A 26,431-nucleotide genomic window follows, 5' to 3' on the forward strand; every position below is an offset into this window, starting at 1 on the left:
GACAGATGAGGAAACCAAGGCATACAGAATTCAAGTAATCGTCAGGGCTTTCTGGTTCTGTAGCCAGCACCCTACACTACTTTACTGAGCCTTTTGTCTTTTTTATTATTATTATTATTATTATTTTTATTTTATTTATTTATTTTTATGTGGTGCTGAGGTTCAAACTCAGTGCCTCTTACGTGGTAGGCAAGTGCCCAGCCCCTTTATTGAGCCTTTTAATACCCATGATCCTGTTCTTACCTGTTTCAAATGATGTGCATCAAAATGAAATATGATAATGGATGGGAGCCTTCAAGGAGAGAGTGATTTCCTGAGCGCCTCTGTGCCCCTCATCACAGTCAGTTCCCACAGCCATCCATCATGGGCGGGGAACGAAGTACGCACTCATTGCTGATGGGCAGCCTGAGATTTGGGGGTGGGAGTGGCCTGCCCAAGCTCACCCAGCTAAGAAGTGCTGGACCCATGGCCCAAACCAACATCTTTCCTCTCCAGACCACATCCTGTTACTAACCAGAGTCTCTCTCCTGCCAAGGGAGTGGTATCAGCCTCCCTGTAATGGGAACTGGCAGGCGCCCAGTAGCAGCGGGGGCTTTGCTGCTGCCTTCCCCGCTTCTTACAGCAGCTTGCAAGGTAGCATTTACTTCTCCACTTCAGTGTGCAAGAATCAGACTTGAAGAAGAGCCTGGAAAACTGGCCAGAAGTCCCACTGCCAGTGAGCTGCAGACACCCAATCAGAGACTGACCCCAGAGCAGCGCCACAGCCCAGGCCTTTCCCCCAGGCCTCATGCACTTTGCAAGTAAAAGCTTCCAAGAGGCCACTTAGGCAAGGACACTGTAGTGGACAGCTTTTGATTTTTGCTGAGATATTTCAGAAAAATAGGCACTGACCAGAAATCAGAAAAAGATTTTAAATCGCAGTTTTTTACAACAGTGAAAAAAACCTCTGGGGATTGGGATGATTTTGAGAACACTTGAAACAGTAATAAAGAGGCAGGGTGCCCCTTCCCACGCTGGCACCTTTGGCATTCTGCCTTTGGGATCCAATAGCCGTGGCCCTATGGAAACAGCAGCAGCCCTGAGACGAGCCTCCCTGCTGGGTCTTTGTGTCTTCTCACTGTCCCAGTGTTGTAGTGCTGTCCAAGGGCCACGGTCACATGGCCCCTGGCCCTGCTGCAAGGGCTGTAGGGTTTTGTTTTCTGTAGATGAAGACAGGCTGGCACAGAGCAGCGGCCACTCTGCTCGTCTGAACTGGACATGATGTCTCTCACAAGGGCCACACCAGGCCACAGACCATGGGGGCCGAGCTCACTAAGGGTCTTGGAGGCCGTGGGGGGCAGAACTGGCTACAAAGTCTGTGGGACATGGTGCAAAATGAAATGGTACAGTTTATGTTAAAATTTATTAGAAATGTCAAGACCCCCAACAACAGAGACTAAATTTAAGCTCCCAACCTTCTGAGCAGGACTTCATGGCACATGCCCAGGAGGCCAGCCCGTAATGACAGGGGGCCTGCCCCCTTTTGGCTGAAAGAGAGGGGTCTGTCCATTTTTCTGATCCTGGAGATGAGGTAAGGGTGCACTTCCAGTTGGGATCAGTGTGATTTTTTTAGCCTCCCAGAATGCAAATGCCCCTCCTCTCTGGCTGATCTTTCTCCAGGGTTTACAGTGGGTCTTTGGCAACCAGGTGTGCTACCGAGTGAGTATATGGGTATGTCCCTGTGGATATTTGTTGAAGGAAACACATTTCAGAACATGTCCAAGATGGTGAAATCCACTTGTGTTCACTAAATATTGTGCCAAATACTGTGCTCACCCAGGAGGTAAAGGTGAGGCCCACAAGCAGGGGCTCAGGTTCCTGTGCACAGAGGCACTATGCAGATGAATCAACCCCGTATCATGACCAGGGCCATGACAAAGAGGGCGTGGTGCTTCAGGAGCCCCAGGAAAAAAGGCCCAGCATCACAGAAGGTGGGTGCTGTCTGGACGGAGGCATAGGAAGGGAGGGTGGGTGCTCCCGCGTGCTCCCACTGGTGGGCGTAGCAGGTGCAAAGCAGCAAGACGAGTCTGCTGGGTGTGAAGAGCATCGCCCTTTGCAGCTGAGGGTGATTTCCATGGAGGTAAAAGGAGGGGCTTGGGGACTGAGGGGAGAGTGGCTCCCAAGCCACACTGATAGGACATAAGTGCCAAGCTAAGAGGCCTGGCCCTTTTTGGCAGGTGGGTTCCATTCTTAGATGCCACAGGTTAGGAAGGCTAAGGACAACTACCCCTCCAGGAATAGGGATGGCTAGACAGGAATCTGGAACTCACTAGGAGAAGAAGGATTAGGAAAAGCAGACAGTGTTCAACTCTCAGCAGGTATCTCAGGTCTGGCCTGGGGATGCGTTTGTGGCCCGTGTTGGGAGTGGGGGACAGCTGGCTCACGTGCATCTCATTTCTTCGCATTCGCAGCTTCCTACAGAAGTGGTAGAGGCTCAGACAGTGACTTATGGTCCCATCCAAACAGGGGTGTCTGTTCTGTGATCACCCTATGTTCTCTGGCTTAAGACTTTTGTCCAACAAGAAGTAGGAGAGGTGGCAGGAAGTGAGGGACAAGAATATCATCGAAGAAGAATCCTCCTTAAATAAAACTGAGGTTTTGTTTACATTCAACGAGGTTCTCTTTGTGAGGGTTTAGGGGCTCCTCTACTTTTCCTCCCCTGGTCCAGCAAGGCTGAGTGGACCCAGTCACTGGAAGTCGTTCTCATTAGCAGGTCCTTGACAAATCAGTATGCAAGTGACTGGCTGTACGGCTAGCACCACCGCCCAGCACAAGAGGCCCAGTGAGCGCCTGTCACCGGCTTCCCACAGCACCCCCATTCCCACCCCTTTCCACTCTTCTGGGCTCTATACCCTGTGCCCACCCCAGCTCTTTGTTCTGTTGAGATCTGAGTGGACTTGGCATCCGCATAGCCCCAGGGTTGGTGGGTTTGGGTGGGGGCTGGGCAGCCCTTTTGAAAGGGTAGACCAGGCCAGCAGCCCTGCAGGGAACCAGGAGCATCCCAATGAGATTAAATCACCAGTCTGGGCAGGAGGGCCACCTCGTCTGTGACCTTCCTCTGGAATCTTGGAGTGGGAGACCGGAAAGTCTCCAGGAACATGGGGCCCTCAATATCAGTATTGAGTTGGAGTCCTCAGTCGCCAGGGGAGAGCAGCAAAGAAGCCGTGTTCCAGCTGCATTCCAGCCTCTCTGGAGTCTTTCCCAATTCAGTAGGGAAACCAGACTCTGAAAGGAAGGGTAAGCGAGCAGATTTACTTGCTGTTCCCCAAGTATTTTTTTATAGCATTCCTGTGTCCAGCAGGAGCTGGGGCCCGACAGAGTGTCCTCTGGTTATCAGGCAACAAGCTGCAGGCCCCGCAGCGAGGGGTCACACAGATAGCACTTCTGTTGCAGCAGAGCTTTGGCTGAGGAGGGCCGCCAGGACCTACTGGTCCCTTGCCTGCCAGGCTAGGCAGGTGGTGTGAGAGTTTCCACATCCTGGGCAATGTGGGTGCCAGCTCAGATTCAGAGGTCCCCTGACACCTCTACTTACCCTGGACAAACACAAGCCACTGGCCAGACTTGGGAGATTTGGTTCTCTCTTTCCTTACTTTATCCCTCGGCATGGAGCCGTCTGCGTGGGGGAAGGTTATGCTCACAGATGGACACTCCCCACAGTCTCTCAGTAATTAAATGCCTTTGGCTCTTATTCCACTTATGACCTACAGATGCCTTTGTGGGGCAGAGGCTGTTCACTTAACAAGCAAGTCGTAGCTCTAGGATGTGGCAGCTTCAAGCACGTCACTTTCTCTCTGGATTTCTCGCTGGGTCTCAGAGAGAGGGAGACATTGGCCCCTGGAAGGCTGTTTCCCTCTTTATTTTTGACTATTTGGGGGCGGGGGGTACTCGGGTTGAAAACAGGGCTTTGTGCATGCTAGGCAAGTGCTCTACCACAGAGCTACATCCCCGGCCCTTCCCTCTGCATTCCTGATGGCCCTGTGGGTGATACTGGTTGAACAAAGCCCCCAGCCCCTTCCCATCTACAGGCTCAAATCATTCCCAGCCCAAGGCAGATAGGTTTGGAGAAGCCTCTGGCCACCACTTTGGGATCACTATAGTAAGAAGGCTGGCACTCCCTTTGTGCCCAGATATGGACACTGGCTTCCACCTTGTGCCTCCTTCTAGCAGGCTATGTGCTAAGGAGAACACACACCTGATTCTAGGTGAGCCCCATCCCCACCTGCTGTGTGCCCATGGCCAAGTTCACAGTCCTTCCAACCCTGTGGTCTCCTTGGTGAAATGAGGAGGCCTCCTAAAAGAGATGCTTGAGACACTGCTCAGCACAGTGCTGGCTGCATAGTAGGCTCTCAGCTGCTGCTGACCATTAGTGTCATCAACAGATTCCGGTGCCCAGCAGATCCCCATCTTGTTTCCTCACCTTGAACGTGCCTCTTTGGACCTCAGGGCCGAGAAACTGAACCTTCAACTTGTTTTTGCCAGTCTTTCCCCTTTTGTCCCCCACCTCCCTACCCCATGGAGGGTGAAGTAGGGTAGTCTAGCCTGGGTATAGCTGGCTGGTCATCCCAGTGTCCCCTGACCCTGTGTACCCGGCCATTGTTCTCAGCACACTTACCCCAAAGTACCTCCTACCAGTGTCTTGACCAGTGCTGAACTCGGGTTGTCTGTTGCTGAGAGCTTTGGGCCATGGTTTGCTGCCAAGTAGGACTTTTTTCAGGACCCAGAGAGTCTAATCCGTCCTGCTCAGTCCCACCACCCTGGGTGTCCCTAAATGTCACAGAATCTGGGAAGAAACCTTTTTGAGGTAAAGCTCTCAGAGTAATAAGGATCTGTAAAACATTAAGAAATAGGCATTTTCGGTGTTCTCAAAAAATAACATTATTTCCTGAGGAGTGTCCAGTAAAGTAAAGTAATTGGTAACTTTTTAAGATCAGCCTTACTCCAACCCAAATGATAGAATCAAGAATAGCAATACTGGGGCTGGGTTGTGACTCAGTGGTGGTGCACTTGCCTAGCATGCGTGAGGCACTGGGTTCGATTCTCAGCACCACATACAAGTACATAAAATAAAGGTCCATCAACAACTAAAAAGTATTAAAAATAAATAAACAAATAAATAATTTGAATTAAAAAAAAAAAAGAATAGCAATACTAACAGAGGTTCCTAACCCATCCTGGAGTTTCAGAATGAATTTAAGAAATTTTTTGGAAAAAGACATCCAGGCCCAGACACAGTGGGCCAGTTTGTGGGGTGGGGCAGGCTGGGCCAGGCCTGTCTGTTGGGGAGCGGGGAGAGCTCCACCCTGGTGTTTCACCAAGCCAGCTCCCTGTCTGGATTTCCATAGAATTTACAGTGACTGCTCTGAGGTCCTTCTGGGTGATTCCATCTCCACATGACTCCTTCCCTCAGTGCAGGGAGAGGCAGAGGGTGGGGAGTCAGGCTCTAGTTCCTAGAAGAATCAGAGTGAGCCTCATTCTTGCTTCGCTCCCCTTCCAGCCTGGTGGGCAGCTGACAGGGATCTCTGCCATCCCACCCTCTGCCGCCCTCCTAGGTCCACCTTGTTGCCTGACTCCAAGGCAACCTGTGAGAAGCTCCCAAATTAGAAACACTTCCTTACGAGATTTTTTTTTTTTTTTTTTTTTTGGCCGTATTGGGAATTAAACCCAGAAATACTAAACCACTGAGCTACATCCTGGCCCTTTTTTTTTTTTTTTTTTAAATTTTGATACAGGGTCTTGCTAAATTACCCAGGCTGGCCTCAAACTTGCAATCCTCCCACCTCTACCTTCTAAGTAGCTGGGATTATAGGTGTGCACCATCAAACCGGCCCTTACATGCTTTGTTTAAAAAGAAAGTCTATCCACATTGTGGCATGTTTCATCAGACAGTGACTCTACTGTAAGACCTAAGGGCCATGGGCTGACTGGGCAAGAGGCAGCTGTGGGAACCACTCCCAGAGAACTGACGCATGGGGTGGAGGGCAGGGTTCAGGTGTATCTATGGAGATCTCAGGCATCAGCCCATCCCTTCTCTAGCAGGGGATGAGCCCCTGCCTCAGAAGGACAGGCAGGTGCCACTGACCTCCTGCATCCAGCACCATAGCCTGGCATAGACAGTGCCCACAAGATATTTGCTAGATGAGGTGCTTTTGAAATGGGAGGACAGAGGTGTACTGTGGGAAGAGGGTAGGATAGAAGTGAAAAGGGAGAATAAGAACTGTGTCAACTCAGTGACCCCTTGTGCCTTTCTTGGATGCCCCTCTCCTCGGAGTGGTGAGCCAAGATCATATAATAAATGCTCAAGAACCCAAAGACCCAAGCGCAGTGCCTGTCAAGTGTGAGCCAGCAGGTGCAGGGGCTTGCCTATCCTGTAGCCTCCTCTGTGGCTCTTCGGCTTCTCCCTGTGTGTGGGGAGGGGCTGGGCCTCCTCCGTACCACTGAGTGGTTGGGAGGCTCAGGCTTGCCATGGCCACAATGTCCCCTCTCTTCCCTTTTCCCAGGCATCCTTTGAGGTGTCAGTGGAGGCCCGGAGCTGCCCCAGCAGACCCATGGAGCACGCGTTCACCCTGCGGCCTGTGGGGTTCCGGGACAGCCTGCAGGTGAGGGTCACCTACAACTGCACCTGTGGCTGCAGCGCGGGGCTGGAGCCGGACAGCGCCAGATGCAGCGGGAACGGGACCTACATCTGCGGCCTCTGCGAGTGCAACCCCAGCTACCTGGGCACCAGGTGCGAGTGCCAGGAGGGAGAAAACCAGAGCGTGTACCAGAACCTGTGCCGGGAGGCAGAGGGCAAGCCGCTGTGCAGCGGGCGCGGCGAGTGCAGCTGCAACCAGTGCTCCTGCTTCGAGAGCGAGTTCGGGAAGATCTACGGGCCTTTCTGCGAGTGTGACAACTTCTCCTGTGCCAGGAACAAGGGCGTCCTCTGCTCAGGTAGGCGTCCCTGGCCAGAGCTTTGCTCTGAGCCGCACCCAGGCCCAGAGGCTGCTAGGATATCTTCCCAAAGCCTGCCTGTCTCTCAGGGTATCTGTGAGAAGTGTCACTGCCACAGCCAAGAGGTGACAATGGACAAGACTTGCCAACCCTAGGCACAGGGGTGGGGACCTGTGCATGGAATACAAAGCAGAAGGCACTGCCACATGGCGGAGCTGTGCCTGTGGGTCATCCAGCCCATACTGCACTTCAGCAGGACTTGCCTGCAAGACAGTGGAGATGTTCAACTTCCCTTGATCACCTCCTGGGACAGGGCTGTTTATGGCCTGGGCTGGTTATGGCCTCCCCTTGTTAGATATAGTATTCATTTCTTATTGCTTCTCTAACAAGTCACCATAAAACCAAATGACTTAAAACAGTTATTTTCTTTTAGTCTGAAATGGATCTTATTTGGCCAAAATCAAGGTGTCCTCAGGGTTTCGTTCCTTCCAGAAGGTCTAGAGGAGAATCCATTTTTTTAACCTCTTTTCCGGCTGCTGGGCTGCCTGTATTCTTGTTTGTAGCTCCTCCTCCATGCAAAGCCAGCCAGCTCAGGTCTTCTTCTGACCTGTGACCTCTGCTTCTGTTGTCACATCTCTTCCTCTGATGCCCCTGCCTTCTTTCATAGACCTTGTGGGTATCTTGAACTCTAGATAACCAGGACAGTCTCCCTTCTCAAGTTTCTTAACTGAATCACGGCTGCAAAGTCCCTTTACCATGTAAGGTAACAGTTGTGTAAAGTGCCAGGGACTAGATAGGCCATCTTGGGGGCAGCTGTTATTCAGGTCAGAGGCCTGGGTTAGACGTTCTTCTTTGCATCAAACAGAAACTTGTTTGTCAGTAACTTCCACCTACTGATTCACGTTCTAGACTCTCTTCCACATGGCGACCTGTCAGATGTTTGAAAGCTGCTTTATGCCTCCCTGTTGGCTCTTATCCAGGCTGGACTCTCCTTTCTCTGAGGGCCCTGTCACTTGTTCAGGCTTCACAGAATGGAGCACATGAGTTGTCGCTCGCTCTGGATAATGAAGGCTCAGTGAGAGCATTCACTTCCTGTGGTGCGGACACCCTGCTGCCATCCTGCATCCTAACAATACATTCACTTTTCCTTTCCATTCGACAGTCACATTATACCCTTGAGCTTGTTTTTAACTTGAAACCAAAAGTTTATGGTGTTTATTTGTTTATTTCAGTACTGGAGATGGAACCCAGGAGTGCTCTACCTCTGAGCTACATCCCCCGTTCTTTTTATTTCGAGACAGGGTCTCGCTAACTTTCCAAGGTTGGCCTTGAACTTGGAATTTTCCTGCCTCAGCCTCCCAAATAGCTGAGATTATAAGCATGCACCACTGTGTCTGGCTCTAGCCAAACTAAGTTTTTATTGTGTGATGTTTGAGCACTTTTTTTTCTTTTTAATCTAAGCACAGGGGTTTTCACTGATTCCCATTCAATTACAAATTGGCAATTCCTATTCTGGAGTTACATTCTGATGAGATACTTAAAATTGTGTCTCAACAGAGCCGTTTCCACTCAACACCATGCCACCTGCAAATAAGCAGAAAATTTTAGATAGGACTATAGTTTCCTCTATGGATTATTTATTCTGTGGCTTCTTGGATTCCCTCCTTGAGAGTAGTCTTCTAGTTGGGAAGGGTTGACTTGAAAGGAACTTGGGATTAAGCTGCAAAAGAAGGCATGAAGTAAGGCGTGTGTGTAGCAAATCAGGAACATGTAAACGACATGTCCCCTGAGAGGAGTACCTATCCTCCCATGGAAGAAACAAGTGCCGAGGGCTGCAGACGTGGGTGAGCAAGGGAGGCTTCCTGGAGACAAGTGTGCATATACCCAAGGGTGTGGTGGTGGCAAAATGCTCCAAACTGGAACTGCCCTGGAAAGTACAGGACATTTGAATGTCATAGAGTAAAGTGGGTGGACCAGTTAGGATTTTGTAAAATATGCAACAGGGAATTAGTTCGACTTTTTCTCCATCCTGGTGATGATGGATTGGTATGAGCTGGATAGTTCTGTCTGGGTTAGCAGGAAAAGCATGAGCTCAGGAGCACCAGGCCTCTGCCTGAATCCCCTAACGCCACATGCTGAGGTGAGACTTTGGGCAGAGTTGTTGTAAAAGAGGAGAAGGTACAGGAAGCACCTCACATGTTGCCTGGCACAAAAGAGGGGCTCACCCACCACTGGCTCCTGCCCGAGTCAGTGCCACAGCCCCTGGGGAGCTGCAGCTGATGCCCAGTGTGCAGTGGTGCCAGCCCTGCCCGGTGAATCCCTAGGCTTTGCCTAAGGAAGCCCAGCGTGGTGGGATGGAGTTTCCATTCCACTTAGCAGCCACAGTAAGAGCTCCTTGAAGCCCAGCTGTGTCGGTAATGGACTTCGAGCAGTGTTCATCTTTAAACAATGATTATCAAACATCCCTGTGTGCTCCCTCCTTCCACCTCAGGAGCCAGAAATAACCTTCTGAAATGTTTTCGCCCCAGAAGTTTGTTCACATCCATGCCGCCTGGAGCAAATTTGCCTGTGCCTACTCCATTTCCAGTTTATCACCCTCAGACTTAGGTTGTGCTAGACGTTTTGTTTTCCCCTCTCTAAAATGGGACCAACTCCATTTGGTTCTGCAGTACTTTGAGAATGGAAGAAGGCATGGATGAAGGACCTGAATAGAACACAAAGCCCGGCAGGCACAGGGCAATGGGTGGATGAGGTGTGAGTGGCCCTCAGTGGAGAAAACTTATCATTTTGGAAACAAATATTCTGAGGTTGAGTGAGCACATACGTTTTTGGTTCAACCACTGTAATCTACAGTTCTTCTGAGTTAATTTTACATTTCAGAATTCTACCAAACCCCGTGTCTGAAAGCCCTTGGGAACCCACTCTCTCACCTTCACTTGTACAATCCTGTGACCTCTGGAGGCTCTCACAGATCATGAGGTGGGGGAATTGGAGGGCTGCTGGACCCCGGAGCCTCCCGTGTGAGTGTTGCTTCAACAACTTCCTGGGATTGCTGAGATGGAGCCCCCACTGCCATCCCTATTGGAAAAGCCATGTTTATTCAGTAAAGAAAGCTTGCAAAATATAAGGAAACTGATGGATGTGCCATCAATGGGGCCATCTGACTCCTTCTTGGTGAGCAGGATTGATGTGGACCATCTGGTAAACTAGTCAAGGGCATTTTTTCACCCTCTCTGTTTCACGTGCACCCTTTTAAAGTGTGTGTTTAATCAAGAGAACAACATTTCCAGGAAATTAACGGGTTATTCTTTGATCCAGAATATTCTGAAGAATAGAAATAAATTTTTAAAATCATCCATAATTTCATCACTCATGTTTTACAAGGTTAGTTTCTTTCCTTCCAAACTTTTTTTCTTTTCCTTTTTTTGTTTTGTTTTGTTTTGTTAAGGCACAAGCAGAGATTTATTTAGGAGAGCAAAGATTATGCACTCAAAGGGAAAGAGACAGTGCAGGCTACCTTAGAGAAGAAGTTTCCTTCCAAACTTTTTCCTAAGTTGGGGAGGGGGGATACATATAATTTCATATCTTGCTTTTTTTCTGGATAATATCACATCTGGAGAAGCATTGGAAGTTGAGTTGCTTTGGTAAATCATCTATTAGAACATTTTGACTTTCTTTCCATTGCACAACCAACTAGCCTTTTTTACCCCCTTACTTTAAAAGCCACAGGTAGTTGACATGTACCGCTATCCAAGTCTCCGGGAGAAAATGGTTTCTGGAATGAGATCATTGCTGTTAATTTAAGAAGGACTGAAAGCCGAGTCCAGCTCCAGGCAGGACTCGATGACACAGATTCCTGCCACGGCTCCCCACACGCTGTGGCGGGCTCTTCCTTGTGTCTCAAACCCTCCAACTCCTTCTGGAGGCCTCTGTGAGTGGAGGCTTCTGGAGCTCCCACATCCACTTGTTGGGCATCGTGGTCAGTGGGGGCTCCTGCACCATTAGAACTGTTTGAGTTGGTTTCGAGCCCTGGGTTGCTGGGTGGTTCGGGGCATTTGAGGGAGCAAAGCCTATTTCCCAACCACCGCTTTGCTGCTGCAGATGCTGACTGAGGCCCACCGCAGCTGACCTCAGCATCCTCTCTCAGTTCTTCTCACCCCTCTCCCTGGCGCCTGTTCTAGAAGAGGATCGTGTGGTTGTGGTTTGTTTTCAGAGGGGAACTGAGGGGTACGCTTGTAAAAGCCGCTGAGGCAGCAGCAGAATCATTGGGGAGACCCAGAGAAGCTCCTTCCACCCCTCTGGCTTGCCTTCTACAAGAGGCTTAGAGTCCTTGCACCCTACTGAGAGCCAGAACTGCGGGCGAAACGCAGTGATCACAGATTTGGAATAGGTTTTCTGTCATAAAAATGAGTCGTGAAGCAGATCAGACGCAGATCTGGAAGCAATTGAACAGCTCTGTGGTTGCTTTGTGACTCTCGCTGTGGGAACGCATGTGTGATGGGTCCCTCGAGGCTCCACTGGTTTCTGGAAGCAGCGTAGCATAGAGAATGGTTCTGTCCACAGTCTAGTTCTGTGTGTGAGGGGAGCTTTATGGGCTATTGTGAGGGTTTCTGTTTCTTTGGAATCTTGCAAAAGTGTTGACGCTTTAGAGTCCCTTTGAATACGAGAAGCAGGACATAGTCTGTTTAGTTGTTCATAATGTAATAAAAGATTCTTGCTTCAACTTTGTTCTTTGCTGTTTGTATACAAACAGTGCATCTCAGCCTAGGGACTTCTGCAGTCTCGGTGTATAAATGACCACACTGTATAATTTGCTAATCGTTAACCTACCTTTCAGGTTTCATATAATGAGAAAATGTAAATGAAAGATGTAGAATTCTGAGTAGGACACTTAACTGTGAGACCCCAAAAGTACATCTAGATAAGCTTACATCATATGTAGCTTTAAATTACTATGTGATGGGCATTTAGAGGTCAAGGGTCATCTGTAGGTCTCTCCTAAACATGAGAACACGGAGCATGACACTAGTGGCATCATTCTTCAAAGGTCAGAGACAGATTCAAGCACAGGTTCCAGGTGTGGGCTGACAGCTCCCAGCCGAGCTCACAGTGTTCTGTCAACCTTCTACAGATAAAGGGGCTCCTTAGGGTATGGCCTAGTTCAAGGCTCTGGATTCTCACCAAATGAAACACTTTCCATGGCAACATCATCCAAATACATTTAAAAGTACTTCTCAATTTACAAGGATAAGTAGGGCTTCCAAGAAGAGTCTATAGACAGTTTTCTACCAAGACAGAGGCGAGGGTGAGCGGGGTGAGGGGACCCATGTGCAAGGGGCTGACATGGCAGTTATTTTTGTCTGAATGTGGCAGATACTCAAGTTTGGCAGACTGTGGGGTAAGAACAGGAGACCGAGTAAGGAAGTAAGAGTAGGAAGTAAGTGGGGCTTAAATGTGAAACATTTTAAAAGCCAAGAGTTAATAGTTAATTCGGTAAACAACACTTCAAACCCAGCATGCCCAGGGTGGAAGCCCTCTTTCAACAACCTGCCTCTCTGCCATCTATATTTCTCTATCTCCGGCCTGACACCTATAACCTGAGGCAGAAACCCAGAGGTCGTCTGGGCCATTCCCTCTGTCTCATCTTCCTGAGTCCTTGTCCGTCATGACACTGAAGCAGGGTATGGGTCTCAACCCACAGGAGAACTGAAGTGAAGAATGTCCTGAGAGGTGTCTCCCTCTACCCAAGTCCCACCCCACCCCCCAGAGCCACCTCTCTACAAGGCAAATCTGATGCTCGCACCAGCTTAAGCCCCTCCCAGGACCTGTTGATTACAAGTCCACACTCTTAGCCTGGAGCATGAGGTGATCTGACCTCTTATTCTTCTGCTTCTGACCTCTTGCTTTTCTTATCTTCCATTTGTGAAGTTTGACCCCAAGCTACTTGTTAGGCCAGAACAGGAAATGCTGGATGACCTTGATCTGGAGAGACTCCCACCATCACCATTCCCCCCCCCCCCCGCCCCCACCCCCTGAGCTTCACAGGTCCTTGTGTGTGGCTCTCACATCACTCATTGCAGAGTTTGGTAATTATCTGTTAGCCTTCTATCTCCTAGGCTTCACCAAGAGCTCAGGAAGGTCAGAGGCCATGCTTGAATCATGCTGAAAACCCAGAGCTTGCATGCCGTAGACAATAAACAGTGGTTGACCAAAAATAAAAAGGGACTTTGCACCATATTTATAGTTTTCTTTAGAAATGTTATTTTCACACTCAAAATCATAAGCCTGGGGCTCTGGACACTGATGTACCTTCTGTCATTCATTGCATTATAACTTGCGTATTTCATAAATGACTTGTTACAAGATCATATTTTGTGGCTTCCATGCAGAGGTCTTCAAAAATTCCTTTTGAATGAACCAAGATTGTACCTACTTAATTTCCAGAAAGGATTCTATTAATCGGATTGTCACCACTGTGTACTTCAGGCAGGAGCACCTAGAAAAATATCAGGCTTTTTTTCACATTTATTAATCTCTGCTTGGGTTGTTAACCAGATGCTATTGGCAGATATAAGAATGCCAAATATGTCATTGCTGTATATACATAGATGACTGTATGACCAATGTGATTCTGCAACCTGTACAATCAGAAAAATGAGAAATTATACCCCATTTGATTTAAATGTATGAACTGTCAAGATCATTTTACTGTCATGTGTAACTAATAGTAAAAAAAAAAAAAGAATGCCAAATATGTCTTCCAGAGAAGGGAGGACCCCTCTGCCCCAAAGGAATCCCTCTGGCAGAGTTTCAGGAACTGCAGAGCACTGTCCTGTACAAATCCTAATTATGCACACAACAGTGAGAGCCGAGAGTATCCTGTTCCATTTTGGAGTACTCAGTATGGTAGCTCTGAGAATAAAATTTGTTACAGGATTCTTCGCTGTTATTAAAAGGAATGATAATCCTGTAGTTGGTAAAGATCTTCCTCAGACACCATTTACTGGGTGGTAGAGGACAGTGTGTGTTCTTCAGTATTACACTGTTAACCCAGGCAACACTGCCAGAAGCCATTGTTAACCAGCACAGAGGTATGTCTCCTTGTTCCCTCTACAGGGATACTGCAGGAGCCTTTGGGGCATCATTATATAATGGAAAGAAATGGCTTTGGAGGGAGACAAACCTGTGTTCTAACTTGGCTCTGCCCTTTTCTGCCTCTGTGACCGGGGGTCTTCACTTAACTTTTCTGAGACCCATTTTTCTTCTCTGTCAAAAGAGGGGAAATCCTGCTCCAGAGGGTTCTATGAGACTCACATAGAACAGTGTCTGCAAAGCTCTTTGCAGGATACCTTGCCACCCGGGGCTTCAGGTACATCCTGATCTCTGGCCTTTCCACCCTGGAGGGACATTGTCTTCCATGGAGATAAGCATCAGATACTGTGACATCAGCCAGGTGTGGTGGCACACGCCTGTAATCCCAGCAGCTCTGGAGGTTGAGGCAGGAGGACTGTGAGTTCAAAGCCAGCCTCAGCAATGGTGAGGCACTGAGCAACTCAGTGAGACCCTGTCTCTAAATAAAATACAAAATAGAGCTGGGGATGTGGCTCAGTGGTTAAGAGACCCTGGGTTCAATCCCCAGTAAAGGAGAAGGAGAAGAAGAAGAAGAAACAACTGTGATATCAAAGCAGGTTGCCTTCAGAAAGTTCTCAATGGGCATCTCAGTTCAGGATTTCTCTAAGACTTTCATCTATTTTTAGCCATTGCTCAAGTTCACTTGAAAGACAAAAAGGCTGGGGCTGGGGATGTGGCTCAAGTGGTAGCGCGCTCGCCTGGCATGCGTGCGGCCCAGGTTCGATTCTCAGCACCATGTACAAACAAAAGATGTTGTGTCCGCCGATAACTAAAAAATAAATATCAAAAAATTCTCTCTCTCTCTCTCTCTCTCTCTCTCTCTCTCCTCTCTCACTCTCTCTTTAAAAAAAAAAAAAAGACAAAAAGGCATCAAAATGTTAGGGCTTGATTCTAGAAGGAAACAATGCATCCTTTAAATTAGTCCCAGGGACCAGGGGAGCAGGTACACCTCTCTGGAATCTATCAATCTCCTGCAGCTTGTGCTCAGCGAAAGTGTTTGGAGAAAATCAGGCTTGATAGCATCTGATCTATGGCGATTCTGGAGCAGCAGTGATCTCTCTCAGGGTCATCTTGTCTTAGGAAGGTCCTACATTCATCTCATTCTGCAAGAGTTCATTCAGCACTCCTCATGTGCCAAGTGTTACATCGTGTACCAGGGATAAAGTTGGAGATGCTTGCAGTCCTGAATTAATTTCTAAATTTTTGTTGCCCCTAGAATTTTCCACCTCTCAGAAACTTTCTTGGGCTGAGGACTAGGCATACGAATCATCTTAAATATGATCATCATCACTATCATCATCGCTATCCAGACTCTTGAGATTTTGAAAGATAAATTGTGAGCATTTAGAGAACCAGCCTGGCCCCATGCTCTGAGCTTATCTGTGGGAACAGCGTTTTCTCATGGCTGAGCTCCTATTTCAAAACCATGTGTGTGTAGGTGTTTGTGTGTGTGTGTATTTGTGTGTGCAGTAATGGGGATAGAACCCAGGGCCTTGTGCATGCTAGGCCAGTTCTTTACCACCGAGCTACATCTCTAGCCCTTTTTTGTTGTTTTTAAATTTTTTTTATAGTTGTAGATTGACAGCATGCCTTTATTTTATTTATGTGGTGCTGAGGATGGAACCCACTGCCTCACACTTACTAGCAAGTGCTCTGCCACTGAGCTACAGCCCCTCCTGTTTTTAATTTTTTTTTTAATTTAATTTTGAGACATGGTCTTACTAAGTTGCTGAGTCTGATGACAAACTTACAATCTTACTGCCTCATCTCCCAAATTGCTGGAACTATAGGCATGTGCCACAGTGCCCAACATCCAGAAACTTCTTAAGCAACAGTTCAGTGATTCTGAAAAGGGAATGATCTAAGCACTGGGTCTCCCTTCCATGTCCTCTTTTCTCTACTTAGAGAGAGAAGCGTGCAAATAGAAGACTGATGAGGATCCGGTGTGCCTTGAAGCTTCAGGCCTGACCCTTAAGGCCCTGCAGTCGGGCTTATGAAGGACATAATGAAATTTAAAAAGCAAAGGAAAACCCCAGGAAGGCCACGAGAATGCCAGAGATAACCCCTTAGTCACGTAGGTTTGGATGGCTTTAGCTTTTTGATATAATAGGACAACTTGTTAGAAAATTTAAAACTATGAGAGACCTCTGGTGGCTGAAATAGTTATTCTTAAGACTCTTTGCTTTGTATCTCAGGAGTGCATCAGGCACTCTCAGCTTTGTCTTGATTTTGGATTCTCTGACACCTCTGGCAGGGCAGGGCAGAATGGGAGGGAACCCTGTTGTCCTTTGGGCATGTGTCGCTGCCTCTCTGAATACTGATCTTAGAGCTCTGTCCTGATCCCAGTGCTCCCTTGAGTCTGAATTGCTCTGACCCTTCCTTATTTCTGACCCCATTCCCCCAACCTCCCAAGTCCTTCTGGTGGGTCCCTCTGTTCCTATGCTAAAGAAATATGCTCTCCAGGAAGGTGTGTTACTTGACATCACAAAGTTGGCCTTTGACAATAGGCTAGTATGTCATAGTGCAACAAGAATTGATTTTAATGTACTTGCTACCTATTGAGATTGTTTCCTTGGAAACAAATGGGCTAACTTTATTCATCACAAGCAAGCTCTAAACAGGATTGTTTTACATCACCTGCCTTTCCTAACAGTGCCAATCACACACAGTGGGTCAACTATGTATTGCTTGCTTCAACTGCTTACATTTGGAAACTGAGTCCAGAACCTGTACTAAAGATACTTTGATTCTTTTTTTTTCCCCTTGACTTTTCTTTTCTTTCCTCCTCTCCTCCTCTTCCTTCCCCTCCCCTCTCCCTCTTTTCCTTTCTGACAGGCTCTTGCTAAGTTGCCCATGCTGGCTTAAACTCACAGGTTGAAGGGATCCTCCTGCCTCAGCCTCCCAAGTTGCTGGGACTACAGGTGATTCTTAATTATAGATTCAGACCAGAAGAACCTTGCATTGCCTTTGCAAACAAATAGCCCATTTCCACCCAGTTTGACTTATTTTGATTGGCCTAGACCCTTCCACAGCTCTGAATTCCCAGCTCAGCTCTCACTCTGAGTGTTTGCCCACATTTTCCAAATCTTACCTCACTGGTTTTTATCTTTTTCAACGTTTGAGGAACCATTTAACCTCTTTTCCTCTGAGTTTCTTTGAGTTGTGTAAGGATATCAGACACAGCAGACAAATGCTGAAGGACCTGCGTGGGCCAGGACACCGGCCAAGGTCCCTATCGTTTTATGACTGTCGTCTGATGAAGACACAGAATGTTCCTCTATGTGCTCAGCAGGCGTCTGGCTCTTGTTATTAATTGTGCAGAGCCCACTTTCCTTACGTGAACCTTCGTTAGCCTGGTCTCATTTATAAAATGCTCTGGTGGCAAATGAGCTCATCGAGTAGTCACTGCCCCGCGGGACACTAATGTGCCCTTACCGATCCTGCCACATGGGGAGGCTGTGGCGGAGCAGGCTAACACATGGACCGTTTTCCTCGCCAACACCCAAGAAAAGTCTCCTCTCCCTGCCCCGGGGGCTGCTGCCATCTCACGGCTTGGCTGGGCTCCTGGCAGCCAGGCCTCAATGTGGCCCATGCATGTGACACTCTGAACCAACTCTGCCCATGAGGAATGTTACACCAGGCTTGGTGGCCAGCTCCGGCTGGGATCTATCTGGCAACTGTGCACCAACCACAACAACACGACAGTTTTCCAGTTTGAAAATAGTAACCCTCTCATCCTGTGGCAGCGACCCAGAGCGTGGCGAGTTCACGCTCTCCAGATGTGGTTGGCTTTCCCCAGAGGTACCTACTGGACGTGTTGGGCAGGTTAAGCCAAACCCAAGGCTTGGACCTGGGGTTCCTGTTTCTTTTGGCAACAGCCATTCGATTTCCGCGAGTCAGCATTCTCAGGGTCTTAGAGGAGGGCTGTGGTGCATTGCACTCCGCAGGGCTCAGGCTTCTCTGAAACTGGAAAGGTGAGTTCATTAAAGGACGTGGGATTTTTCCACCTGCCCTCCATTGCCGTAATCTGCCTGTGACTGAGGGGGCTGGGCCTGTCTCCTGCCTGTCTCAGGCAGAATGCAGCAGCTGTCAGAGGTGCCCATCAGCATGGAGGAACTGGGGGCCATGACTAGGAGGCAGAGTTGCCCTTGAGGGGGCTCCTCCACCTCTGACAGTGGAGTCTTGGCTTTCTAGCCAGTGCTGTTGTCTCCGAGAGGAAGGTTGAGCTTTGGAAATGCTTGGCTTAAAACAGCATTACTTGCTGTTGTGTAGGGGTCATATTTTGCTGCTCGGGTACAGAAGGTAACATGTGGTCCAGCTGCTGAGAGGCAGGGGAAGTTCTCGTGGGGGCGTCGCTGTCGGGCAGCACTGTCAGTTGACTCTGTTTGGGCTGCTTGGTTGACAATAAGCCAATGACAGAGGCGCAGCTGGCCTTGGAACCAAGGATGCTTCATTGTTTACATCTCTGAAGAGCCTTGTGTGGGGGAAATCAGGACGTGTTCTGGAACAGCAGAGGGTGCAAAGCCTTCGGTTTCTGCCCGACCATGACCACGTCCTGCCAAAGAGAAGAGACTCTTTAATCCTCTTTTTCTTGCCGTGAAGTCTTGGGGTTTCTTGGACATTTGTTAAGAATTTGAAATATCTCAAGAATCATGTTTAAGTTCCATAGGAATCAATGACACTTCTGTTCCTTTCCTAATTGCCGGCATGGATCTTTTCCCCCAGGGTTTGAGATTTGTCCTGATAATGTTCACAACCTCCAACCTCAAGCAGTATATTCTGAGTATCTTCCGGGTGCCTGACACCACGGTTGGTGTAGGCACACACAAATAAAATATTCTTTAATTTTGAATGGGCTTGTAGGCTCTCGAGGTGGGGCTAGCAGAGTGATAAATGGTTATATCTACACTCTCCCGCTTCACTAAGCCTTCTGGTCAGCTTTTGAGCATGCTCTTGTCTGTTTAATACTGAGAAAGAGAAGAAAAGTACAGAAAAGAAAAACCCTTCCATTGAGCTCATGTCACTCACAGGCGGCTTCTCTTTCCTCTTTATTCACAAACAGGTTTTTCAAAGCAGTTGTCTATGCTCCTGGACATTTGCCACTTGGCCCTTAACTCAGTCTCACTTAGATTAAGCCCTGGGATTCACCAAAAAGGGTCTTCCCAGGTTCCAATGGCCTTGTCTTGATAAAGGTGACTTTTGGCCCTCATCGACTTTGACTTTTGAGCTACAGTCGACTCTGCCGACCACACCCGCCTTCTAGAAATGTTCTCTTCTGCCTTTTAGCTACAGCTTCATTGTCTCCTTTGCAGGACCCTCTCCTCCAGCCAGCCTCCCAGGGTCAGGGCTGGTCCTCGACACCTTCTCACCACAGTCTCTATGGAGTCCCCTCCAGCTGCTGCCCACGATTTCACCTGGGCTCCCTCTGTGCACCTGCAAGCCCACCCCACCACCCCCGTCTCAGTACATCTCAGACAGAGTTCATGTTATTCTTCCTAGCCATGGTTCTCTCCTGGTTTTTTGTTTCTCTCTCTTCCATCTGGTCATGCAAGCTAGAAACCCAGGTACTATACCCACCCTCCTTCCCTTCAGCTCCTGCTTGCATGCGCCTCCAGGGTTTATCCACTAAATCTTTTCTGTTTCTTTCTCCATCTCTGCTCCCACCCTCCTGTGTCTTATTCACACTGCTGCTAGTCAAAGTGATTGCTTCAAAACAAAAATCTGCTCAGCATCTTTTAGAAACTGTGAAGGCTTTGAAATGTCCAGAACCTGGGATGCCTGGAGAAACAGGGGAGTTGGAGAGACTCAGAGGTAGGCTGGGTGCTGCCATAATCCATGTATATTGTGCCCAGAGTGAAAATACAGAAGTTACAGCGGGGCATGGTGGTACTCACCTGTAATGCCAGCAGCTCGGGAACTGAGGCAGGAGGATCACAAGTTCAAAGCCAGCCTCGAGCCAGCAGTGAGCCCCTAAGCAACTCATTGAGATCCTGTCTCTAAATAAAATATAAAAAACAGGAGTGGAGTTGTGGCTCAGTGGTTAAGCACCCCTAGGTTCAATTGCTGGTACCAAAATGTAGATAGGTAGGTAGATAGATGATAGATAGATAGATGATAGATAGATAGATAGATAGATAGAGTTGTATTTAAGTGATAAGGAGCCACTGAAGGATTTTAAGCAAAAGTGTTAGCTCACATTTTAGAAAACACAGTGGAAGAGGCCACAGAGAAGTGGACCTGGGGAGTGCCCAGTGCCAGGAGTTGACTGTCAGGTGAATTGGGACTGACGGTAAACCTGAGCTCCTGGAGCAGGCACTTGGAACCCCCTTACCCCAAGGCTCGTGGCCCCCTCCACCCAGCCACGTACTGCCCATATAGCAAGCCCAGCAGGACCCCCCCTTGCACTTTCCAGTTTCTCTCTCACTTATGTCCAGAAACCCTCTCTCTGGCTGCCGGCTGACTCTAGGCCTCCTTACAGATTGACCTCAGAACTCCTGCTAATCCTCCTCTCCCAGAGCCCCCCCACCTCCCCATCTCAAAACCTGCACTTGACCCAGGACTGTCCCAGCTCCCCAGAGGTAATACGTAGCAGCCACATGTGGGCAGTGGAGGAGATGGAGAGCTCATCTAGGCCACTGCCCTGTCCTAAAAGAAGAGAGACCAAGAGTGACATAGGGATCCCTGATGAAAAGAGCCAGACTTTTATGGATAGGACTGCTGCACATTTTTTACTATTCTGCACCCTGCAACACCTTAAGCCTCTATCGCCTGTGTTGTTTTACATTTTTATCATTTAATCCTGACTGGGCTGGACTGGAGAGGAGGTACAATCTAGTGGGTCAAACAAATATCATTTAAATTCTAGCCCTATCACCTGCCTGCTGTGTGATTTTGGATAGCTTACTGGGTCTCTCTGTGTCTCATTTTCCACATACGAAAAAATTAGGTAATGTATCTTTGCATGGGTTATTAAGAGGAATGAGATTATTGGTATCAAGTGTTTAGAGGAATACCTGACTGTTTAGCTTTCTGCCACTATGACAATATACCTGAGAATTAAGTTAAGCAGAGGAAAGGTTTATTTTGGCACAATTTCAGGGACTTCAGTGTCTGGTCTATTGGTCCTGTTGTTTGGGGGCCTGTGATGAGACAGCATATCATATAGGGGAGCACATGGTGAGCAGAGCTCCTCACCTCATGGGGCCAGGAAGCAAAGAGGGAAAGGAGGGGCTGGGGTCCTAAATCCCCTTCACAGACACAACCCCTTGACCTACCTTCCTCCCGCTAGGCCCCACCTCCTCAAGCCTCCACCACCTCCCAATAGAACCACCTAGGAGCCAGCTTTCAGCACCTAGGCCTCTTGGCGACATTCAGGATCCAAATATGTTTAATGTTCCATAAAGTTTTACTATTAGGAAGAGATTTTAATGGTTTAATGGAATTAGAAGTTCCCTCAGCAAAGTAAACTGTACATTTCTCTATTGCATATTTGCAAAGCATTTCCCCAACCCTGTAAGATAGGTGCTACCCCTATTGACCAGTGAGGACACTGGGCCACTGCCCAGAGCAGCAAGCAGGTGGGTGAGCGCACAGCGCCACCATTAAAAACACTGACCAGGCACAGTGGCACATGCCTGTAATCCCAGAGGCAAAGGTTGAGGTGGGAGGATCGTGAGTTCAAAGCCAGCCTCAGCAAAAAAATGAGTGGCTGTTTAATGTTAATCTTTTCTTCCTGCTCTTCCTCCCTTGCATGGAAATGGAGGGAGACCCTCATTGTTATACTAAATTACATATAGGAGGTTGTGAATGGAATGGGAAAATAAACAAGGTGAGAAATGAATTACAGTAGATGGGGTAGAGAGAGAAGATGGGAGGGGAGGGGAGGGGGGATAGTAGAGGATAGGAAAGGTAGCAGAATACAACAATTACTAGTATGGCATTATGTAAAAATGGGGATGTGTAACCGATGTGATTCTGCAATCTGTATCTGGGGTAAAAATGGGAGTTCATAAATCACTTAAAGCTATTGTATGCTAATGTATGAATATGATATGTCAAGAGATTTGTAAGGTTTTGAACAACTAATAAAAAAAAGAAAAAAAAAAAAAAACGAGTGGCTGAGCAACTCAGTGAGATCCTGTCTCCAAATAAAATAAAAAATAGAGCTGGGGATGTGGCTCAGTGGCCAAGTGCCCCTGAGTTCAATCCCTGGTAGAGACAGAGAGCAAGAGAGAGACTCCATCTCTAAATAAAATACAAAAAAGGGCTGGGGATGTGGTTCAGGGGTTGAGTGCCTCTGAGTTTAATCCAAGGTACCTCCCCACCAAAAAAAAGAAAAAAAAAAAAAAAAAAAAAAGGACAATGGTCTGCAGTCCCAGAGCCTCAGGGCAGTGATGGGAAGGGAGTAAGCCGAGCAAGGGAGGCTCTTGGCTGGCTAGTCGGGTTGTTTAAGCCACTGTGTGCAGGGTTCTCCCGCAGGAGGAACCGCCCTCACCTGGCTAGTTCTATCATCTCTTCCCTTTACCCAGATGATACTGTGCTCACAGGCTCAGGGAACCCGTGTTGAGAAGAGCAAAGCTACCAGAGCCACCTGTCCTCCCCCAAGGTTGATTTAGTTGCTGCCGAGGAACCGCAGCTGCTGACCCCAGGCCTGTGCAGGACCTGGGAGCTTGTCCTGTGCCCTGGGCATTTCAGGAATCCCAGTTCTTTTATCTTTCTGGAAGCAAGGCCCGTGCATGGAGGGAAAGGTAGAATAGTGGGATGGGCACGTTCTCACAGGAACAAGACTGGGTGACACAGGCCAGGCAAGGACATGTGAGGACATGGGAGGGGCTGTTATGTAACTGCAGCCTGCTTGTCAACGGAGAACCAGGAATAGCGCAGCTCAGGAGGGATTTCCCCTTCCTGTTCAAAGCAGCAGACGGAGGCCATCTCCCCTGGAAGCCTGGGGATCTGTCTGGCCACAGAAAGTCCAGCCTGCCCCTAGGTCAGGTGCTCCTGCAGGGTGGCCTGCAGCCTCATATAATGTCAGTGTCTGGGGCCTGCCATACTCTCCCTTCCTCAGGCACAGTGACTGGGCTGTGATTCTGGCTCTGGGCATCGCAGGGCCCCAGAGTGACAGACACTGTGACTGAAGCACACAGAGCTGCTGATCTGGTTTCCTGCCCCTCTGATGACAGTTGTTGGAGAGTTCCAGAAGCCGCTCCCAAGGTCTCATCCAGAGAGGTCTAGAACACATGTGAGACCCGACATGAGCGCACAGGGAAATCACCCCAGATGGGCCAAGGCCTCCAGCACACACCCCTTCAATTTCTTTAACCACTTCCTGTTGACACCCCCGCCTGTTCTGAGAAGAGGGAAAATGGGGAGAGGGGACATGGAGGGGGAGAGACCTCCATAGGGACTCCAGGGGAGAGGAGAAACTGCCAGGAAATGAGAGGGAAGAAGTGGGAGTGGCAGGGACATCTGCGGTGGGCGTAGGAGAGAGAAGGGACAGGTCCAGGAGGGGAGAGAAAGGACGGGCCCTTCCTGTCTTGGGGGCTGAGCTGTCCTCTCCTCCTCAGCCTTTCAGTCAGAAAGGACTCCCCAGGGAGAGAGGCGGCCCTGAGGGAAGCTGGGAAACCACAGTGCATTCCACAGCTGGATGGGAACGTGTTTTGAACCAGCTGTTTAGAGGTGATTTGTACCCCCAATGGGCCATGGGGCCATCGTCTGCCTGGTTGTGACCCTTGCTCCTGAGTTAAGGACGAAAGAGGATGCCAGCAGCTCAGTTCTGCCCAGTCCAAGCTGGCTCCCTCCTCCTCCAGGCCCTCTGCCCTCCAGCTGGTCTTCACCGGTCACCACGGCCATCTTGGGCCTCATCAGACATGGAGTCGAGCATGAGGTTGAGGCAGAGCAGGGGTTTCGTTCCTGGGTTGGGAGTGAGAGCCACTTGCACCCTGCCTCAGGGGCCAGGCCGAGGGCCAGGCTTACTTCCCTTCCCAACTGATCCCAAGTTGTATTCCACCGGGGGGCTTCCTGCAGCATGTGGAGGAAGGACAGCGGGGAGCTCCTTCAGTGGGGTCTGGGAGTCTTTGCCCTCCCCACCCAGGCTCTGGGGACTGACCCAGCAGCTCCCTTAAACCCTGGTGTTCTGAAGGAGGGACTTACACAGAAATGCACACCCGCACCAGGTGCCGTGGCTCATGCCTGTATCCCAGCAGCTCAGGAGGCTGAGGTAGGAGGATGGCAAGTTCAAAGCCAGCCTCAGCAAAAGTGAGGTGCAGGGCTGGAGACATAGCTCAGTTGGTAGAGTGCTTGCCTCGCATGCACAAGGCCCTGGGTTCAATCCCCAGCACCAGTGAGACCGTGTTTCTAAATAAAATATAAGGACTGGGGATGTAGCTCAGTGGTTAAACAGCCCTAGGTTCAATCCCTGGTACAAAAAAAAAAAAAAAAATGCACACCACTGTCCCTGAGAGCGTGGTGGGGAGGACTCCTCAGCAACGACTTCAGCCCTCAGCCCTCAGCCCTTTGTTTCCCTTCCCCCTTGACTCCCTCCCCTGCCTTTGAGGCAGTGCCATCCCACTGTAGGATCGACTATCCCCGTCACTGACCTCCTGGTCACCCCTCCATACCTGCCTCATGCACTTCCTACTCTGTACCCTTCCTACTCTGCGTGGGCACCGTGCCTTTCCCTGTGGACAGAGGTCTCTGAGTCCCATGTCCAGATCTGGGATGTCACAGGGATTCCGGCTCCCATTTCCTGGGTGCCCATGTGCCAGAGGCGATGCCAGGAGCTTTGCTGAACAGTGCTGATATTTCTCATGACATTGCCACAAAGAATTGACAAGGAGAGGGAATGGATCATCAGAGAGGTGCAGGGACTTGCCCAGGGGGACAGCAAATGGTAGAGGAAGATTTAACTTTGGTTCCAGCCCACACCCCTCAGCTCGTTGGGAGCTGATCACCGGTTAGCCTAAGTGCCTCCATCAGACCCGGGCCCCAGCATCTCTCTCCGGCACAGTCTCCCGTTCCTCTCTGCTACTCTCTTCAGCCCCTCCATTTCTCCCCCGAGAACTTCCTCCTGAATCTTTCTCTTCTGTCAGAAGAATGCTGCCATCTATCCTGTCTGCAAAACCCTCCATCTCCTTCCCCAAGCCTTCCCGCCCAACACAGCCAGCCAGCCTGCCTGCGGAAGTGGCCACCTGCTCACCTCCCTGCAGGCTGGACGCTGCCCTCAGGCTCCACTGGCATCCCCCACACCAGTGTGTGGCAAGAACCGCAGCCGCTGCGGGATTTGCCCTCCTTGACCTCTGCAGAGCTTTAATGTTGGGCTTCCTCTCCAGCCTCCTTTGGCTTCCAGGCCACTGGTTTCCCCTCCTCTGGCCCAGGCCTCTTCTGAATAGCCGGCATTCTACTTTATAAAAGAGGCGAAGAGGCCTGGCCCGCTGCCCACACAAGCACTGTTTTGCTGATAGAAAGCTGCTGAACTCCGCAGAGCTGAAATTCCGTATAAATAGGCACATTTACAACTTCCTGTCCATTTAGCTATCCATCATTCTAACAAAGGTAGTGTTAATAACAACTTGCACGTGTAGCGCGGTTCACAGCCTACACAGAGCTCTGGCGTGGCCTTCAGAATCCCCGTCTGTGTGGTGAAAATATTTTTATGTCTGTTCGATATTAAGCAAGCAGTGTTAAATTCGTTTCACTGCCCAGAAATTAGCAGTAGAAATTGGCTTTGTTTTGAAGAAGAGTCTTTACTTAGGTCCTCTGGGCATTGTCAGTCCCCACGGCTGGTGATTGATAGGTTATTGATCCTTGGGACAGGACCAAATGAGCTTGTCATTTTAGTAACAGTGTTTCTACCAAAAAGATCTTTTACCAGAAGATCTGTTGAATCTCTGAGCATGCAGAGGCAGGGAAGGGTAGGTGGAAGTCCAGCTGCAGGAATCAAGTCATATGGGTCAGAAGAAAAGGATCTAGTTTTTGACACTCTGTGTGAGTTACACTTTCTAAACGAGACTTAGAAGATCTAAGCCAAAATGGCAAGTAGTTGTCTTGTACACCTACTCCTTAACTCCTGGGTGTTACTGTGTTAAGGAGGATTCTGAGGTTAAGCCCAGGCTCCCTGGAAAAGAACCCCATTATGAGATGACAATGTCAGACGCAAGTGTGAAGGAGGACACAGTGGCATGTGCCACATCTTTGCCATGACTGCTTTAAACCTTTCTATTTTTTATTTTTTCAGTGCTTGGGATGGAACCCAGGGCTTTGAGCAGACTAGGCAAGCCCCCTAGCACTGAGCCACAGCCACAACCCCTAAGTGTCTTTGAAAGGCAATGACATGCCA

General features: G+C 49.1%; 1 protein-coding gene and 1 non-coding gene across 3 annotated transcripts in view; both read left to right on the forward strand.

The window, feature by feature from the left end:
- Positions 1–26,431, forward strand: part of Itgb5 (integrin subunit beta 5) — a 114,125-nt gene that overhangs the window by 74,657 nt on the left and 13,037 nt on the right. For both annotated transcript variants that reach the window (XM_076868025.2, XM_076868024.2), the window contains exon 10: positions 6,537–6,966. In XM_076868025.2, coding sequence (XP_076724140.2) covers positions 6,537–6,966 — 430 coding nt within the window. The remainder of the gene's footprint in view (positions 1–6,536; positions 6,967–26,431) is intronic.
- On the forward strand, positions 24,364–24,439 carry Trnav-cac (transfer RNA valine (anticodon CAC)). The gene has a single exon. It is a non-coding gene; the product is annotated as a tRNA-Ala (tRNA).

Source organism: Callospermophilus lateralis, chromosome 10, assembly GCF_048772815.1.
Source record: "Callospermophilus lateralis isolate mCalLat2 chromosome 10, mCalLat2.hap1, whole genome shotgun sequence".
In the NCBI taxonomy this organism is placed as follows: Eukaryota; Metazoa; Chordata; class Mammalia; order Rodentia; family Sciuridae; genus Callospermophilus; species Callospermophilus lateralis.